Below are 4,721 nucleotides of genomic sequence, written 5' to 3' on the forward strand. Positions count from 1 at the left end.
TTAAGGAGCTGTGAAAAAAAAAAAAAAACTAAGGCGTCTGTGGCTAAAAAAACACATTAATACAAAACATTATGCACACTTCATGGACATGATTATCTGACTAAAAGAAAGACTTACATGACAGGAACTCTTCTGGCAATGTAGGAAGTGGACTAGCACTGGCCTCTGGCTCCAACGCCACTTCCTCCTCAGCCTCATTTACTTCCTCAACAGCCATGAAGACATCTGGATAGGAAAGGGAAGTGTTGAGTTGCACAAAGAAAAAACTAACTATTTACTATGCTGAACATCCATAAGGATCAATGAAATGACGTTAATTTTTTTTTTCTATTTAATTTATTAAAAAATACATAAAGGCATTTCATACTTTAAGTGACATGAACATGCCTCTGAAGAAAGCCCTCATTAAAACAATGACATTCATTAAAAAAAATCTAATTTATGAAGTTTGGTTGGCATAATCTTTTAATAATATTTTCTTAGAAACAAACAATGTGTACATTTACATGTATTCAAGGCATAACATTATTACTTTTTACACTGATGACTTTTTAGATTCATTAACGTTAAACTTTTGTTGAAAATTTACTTTATCTTGGACACTATTGTCATTGACTCACTGTTTTCCTGAATTAAAATAAATTGCTTGTGTTTGGTTATCAGAACTCCAATTATCTTTGCTCAAACTGCATCGCAACGTGCACCAAAGAATCTGACACACAGAACACTGGACCAACAATTAGTAAACTGCTCGAAATAATGAAACAGCAGGTCGCCTGGAATCTTTATCTCCACACATATATGGTCAGAATACTTTTCTGAGACTTTTACGTGACGTATGCCACAGAACGGCACCGCTAACTTATTACATGTTCAACCTCCCTGAAACAACCTGGGGTTTAGTGTATTACTCAAAGGGCACAATCAAACCAGCAACCATTCAGATATCATTCATATGATGAGGTTTCTTCAACAACTTCCAAAATATCAGAGAGAACTTGAATATTACAACTATATTCAAAGTGACCACTCACACCATCAATCAGATGAGATGCAAATGATTTGAACTGCTTTGCTTTAACAGAACAACTATTTTGCAATCCTAAATCGCAACAATGCATAATACATCATTTGGTCTCAATCAACATGGCATGATTGATCAGAGAATGAATAGGGCAACTAAAAAAATTCTACTATTATTAATCTGTATTTTTCAATATCCATCTGTATATATCAAATTCAACAGTGCTCTATTTGCCCCCTCCTCCACCATACATTTATGCTTCCCTCACTCTGAACAGGGAACAGGAATACTTCAGCTGCCACTGCAGCCCATTTTGCCAGGCATCACCATGACAACATATTTACGAGCCCTGCTCTTGTTAGACACTGCTGAGATGGTCTCATACAGGGCACACATAAATTAATAAACAAACACGAGCCATGCTCTGCACTCTTTTTTTAATCACTCATACGCAAGACTACAGAATAACTGTTAGAACAAAAACAAACAGTGTCCAAATGTCTTACGTACGCATGATTTCAAACTTCAAATACATTTCTGCAACAACAAACTAAACTGATAGGCTGTAGGTTGAATGAATGAGAACCCACTAAAACAAAACTATTACTACGTTTTGTTTTTTGGTGTATTTACTGGATACCAACATATTTTTAAATTTTTTTATCTGAAATTTTTTTATCTGATCATGGGATTCTGTACTTTGGCCAATCAGAAAACTTGTATAAATAGGTGTTGATGTGCAAATGCTAATGGCTGTGATGTCACAGTCATGACAATTTCGTAAAAAATCCTTTTCGTAGTTTAGTTTCAGTTAATTGCTTGGGGAGGAGCTTAAAGTGAACGATATACAATTTTTACATAGCATATCAACTTTATTTTAAAGAGCAAGAAAATCCTATTTTGCATGACCACCTTTAATACGTTGGCAATGTAAACCCTATATATCATGCCAATAAAACATCATTAATCTAACCTGAATCTAACCTGAGGTGTTAGAAACAGTGTAGAGCCATCAAAGACTCATGATAGAGCAGGCATCATTCAGAGAGCTAAAGAGAAGTTAGGTTGGTTGTGGTGTCCTGATAACGTCGCTACACTTATAATCCACTAGCAGCACAGCGAAGATGAAAGCCTCACTGGTTTAGAGCTCCTAGCTATTTTTAACCCAGGCGGACAAGTCACGGTCTAGAGAATATCTTCCCCTCCCCCAGACTGCTGTGCTACAAAGAATGCTACAACAAATACTCACATCTACACATACCTACATAGATGCACACAATCATCACCTTGTGTCTTCTGAAGTTAAATACATTTTGGTGATAGTGTGTTTCTGTGACATACTGTATTGTCTAATCACTTAGAAAAGTGCACACCTAAACTGACTTTTCCTCAACAAGCCACATGATTTGATGTGTCATACTATACTTGCAGCATAAATGCGCAGGATCATTTGCGCACTAAAACTGAATTGTTAAAATGATCGGTTTGATGATCTACAAATCAGCAGGAGCAATAGAACTAGTGCGCGTGTCTTAAACAGTTGTATTGTTGAATTACATAAATGTATTAACTGCATTCATTTCATTTACAGATTTTCACTATGATTATTGCAGCAACAATTAAAAATGATAATATTTCCATTCATCTGTAATTTGGTATATTTTTGTGTTTTCTTGTTTTTCTCACACTTAAAATATGGAGGGTGGAGGAGAGATAATTTCGGCCCTTCTTGCATACTGGGGTGTCTAACACGTTGTCTTTTTTTTTTTTCACATTGGGAGCTAGCGAGCTAACATTTCTCAGGTGCAGGTAAAGGGTTTCACTTTCATCTGTCATCTTATCTCCAACATGATTTTGTAGAGCAGTAGTATCTGCATACTGTCATTGTTGTCTTCTTTTTTCCATTTTCTGACAGGTGGGCAACCAGCGTTAAGGTGCACTACTTAGATTGTCAACCAAGATAGTTATAGGCGCTGGATTATATTTACAATATTATCATGTGTTGTAATAACATGATATTGATATTTAATTTTTTAAATATTGCGACACTCCTAAAAACTAAAATTACCAAACAGAGGTGCTCTACCAACAAAAGTGGAGGTGCAACCAAAAAAAAAAAAAAAGCAATGCCAATTAGAAAAGGTGCAACACTTACTCTTGAAGAAATCCAACTTTATTGTTTAAAATATATGTGATGTTTTGGCCAGACACATGATGAAGGCCTGGATAATGGCCAAGACGTCACATATTTTTGGATTTCTTCAAGTGTGAGTGTTACTTCTAATTGAGACCCCTTAAAAATAACACACAAAATCAGCAATGTTTTAAAGGCTACGATATATTGTGGCCCTCAAAAAAGTGCATTTTGCCACTGGGGAAAGACAGAGGTTCAAGTCTTGTTGAGCTGCCCAGTAGAGGCAGCATGTAAACAAGCCTCGGGGTACCTCAGTGGACATGCAGAGTTCAAACGAGAGGAAAGGTCGCTGAGGTCATGAGGCATTGATGCGCAATGACTACAGTCCGACTGGACAGACAAGGAAGAAGAGGAGATTAAAACAGGATACTGACATATTCCTACTCCAGAGAGCATAGCAAGTCTGCTGTCTGGCTGATTTTGCACACTGATGCTGGTTTTCAAACACCTATTATTGCTGATCGGGTACGCCTCAGGGTCTGCAAACTCCCATAAGCCCACGCACTGACTTCACTCTTCAATACTCATCTGACAGTGTCACCTGGCAGCGTTGCACACTGCCTGAGAGCAAAGCAGATGAACTTAAAGGATTTACCATTCCCAGTGTGGGTATGACATCAGACGGGCTCTAGCCTCCAGCCTAACAGATTAACACTTCATAACATCATGAAAGAAGCAGATCTCAAAGCAGCTATGCAGCAGCTACAATCAGCCATCTGTGCTCAGGTGATTGTGTTGTTTGTGCACTGGGTCATGTGAGTAAGCGTGACTGGTTCTTTTCAGCCGTGTCAGGATGAATCACTGATGGCATCACGCATCCATGGCAACAAAAAGACTTTAGATTGGTGGTGGAGTAAAATTACTGCACCGTTGGGAAAATACTCCCTCTAACATGTGGCCGTAAGACTAAAGAGGTTCTATAATTACCTACCTATAAACTTACTAAAGCTGTCAAAAGTACTGCTACTTCAATGCCAAAACAACACTAGAGCCAACAAGATTACTCCTTTTTACTAGTCAAACAGTCATCCACAAAAGTACCCAATTAGTCCATGGATCAATGTTTACCTCAAGTAAATGAAGCATCATCGATCATTTAACAGTTTCTGGAAAGTTCAGTGCTGAGTCTGTCAGAAGTCCAATTGCCACATTCATGCATTTTGAATTGTCATGAATGACCCAATCGCTTATGGTTCTGGTGCGGTTCTCCACTTCTGGTTTTTATAAGAACACTCCAAATTAACTAATTTTCAGACATCCGCAGCTCATGCAGAGCAGTTTGCAAACAACATGCTACAGTATGTTAAAAGGGTCCTATTATGCTCTTTTACAAAGACTTGATTTTGTTTGGGGGGTGTACTAGAACAGGCTCTCATACTAGGTTGTTCGAAAAACACATTATTTTTCACATATTTTACATTATTACAACACCTCTCTCCCCAGTCTGGCATGAACGGCTCGAATAGTTCCTGTATCAAATGAAGGCCCGCCTTCTGAAATACG

General features: G+C 37.8%; 1 protein-coding gene across 1 annotated transcript in view; it reads right to left on the minus strand.

Annotated features, from left to right (window-relative positions):
* The window catches only part of LOC107664651 (histone-lysine N-methyltransferase 2C-like), an 88,546-nt gene that overhangs the window by 72 nt on the left and 83,753 nt on the right, over nucleotides 1–4,721 (minus strand). The window contains exons 13-14 of the mRNA XM_016455275.1: nucleotides 118–225; nucleotides 1–8 (exon numbers count right to left, since the gene is read on the minus strand). The exon at nucleotides 1–8 is cut by the window's left edge and continues 72 nt beyond it. Coding sequence (XP_016310761.1) covers nucleotides 1–8; nucleotides 118–225 — 116 coding nt within the window. The remainder of the gene's footprint in view (nucleotides 9–117; nucleotides 226–4,721) is intronic.

Source organism: Sinocyclocheilus anshuiensis, unplaced genomic scaffold, assembly GCF_001515605.1.
Source record: "Sinocyclocheilus anshuiensis isolate Anshui unplaced genomic scaffold, SAMN03320099.WGS_v1.1 scaffold35, whole genome shotgun sequence".
Taxonomy (NCBI): domain Eukaryota; kingdom Metazoa; phylum Chordata; class Actinopteri; order Cypriniformes; family Cyprinidae; genus Sinocyclocheilus; species Sinocyclocheilus anshuiensis.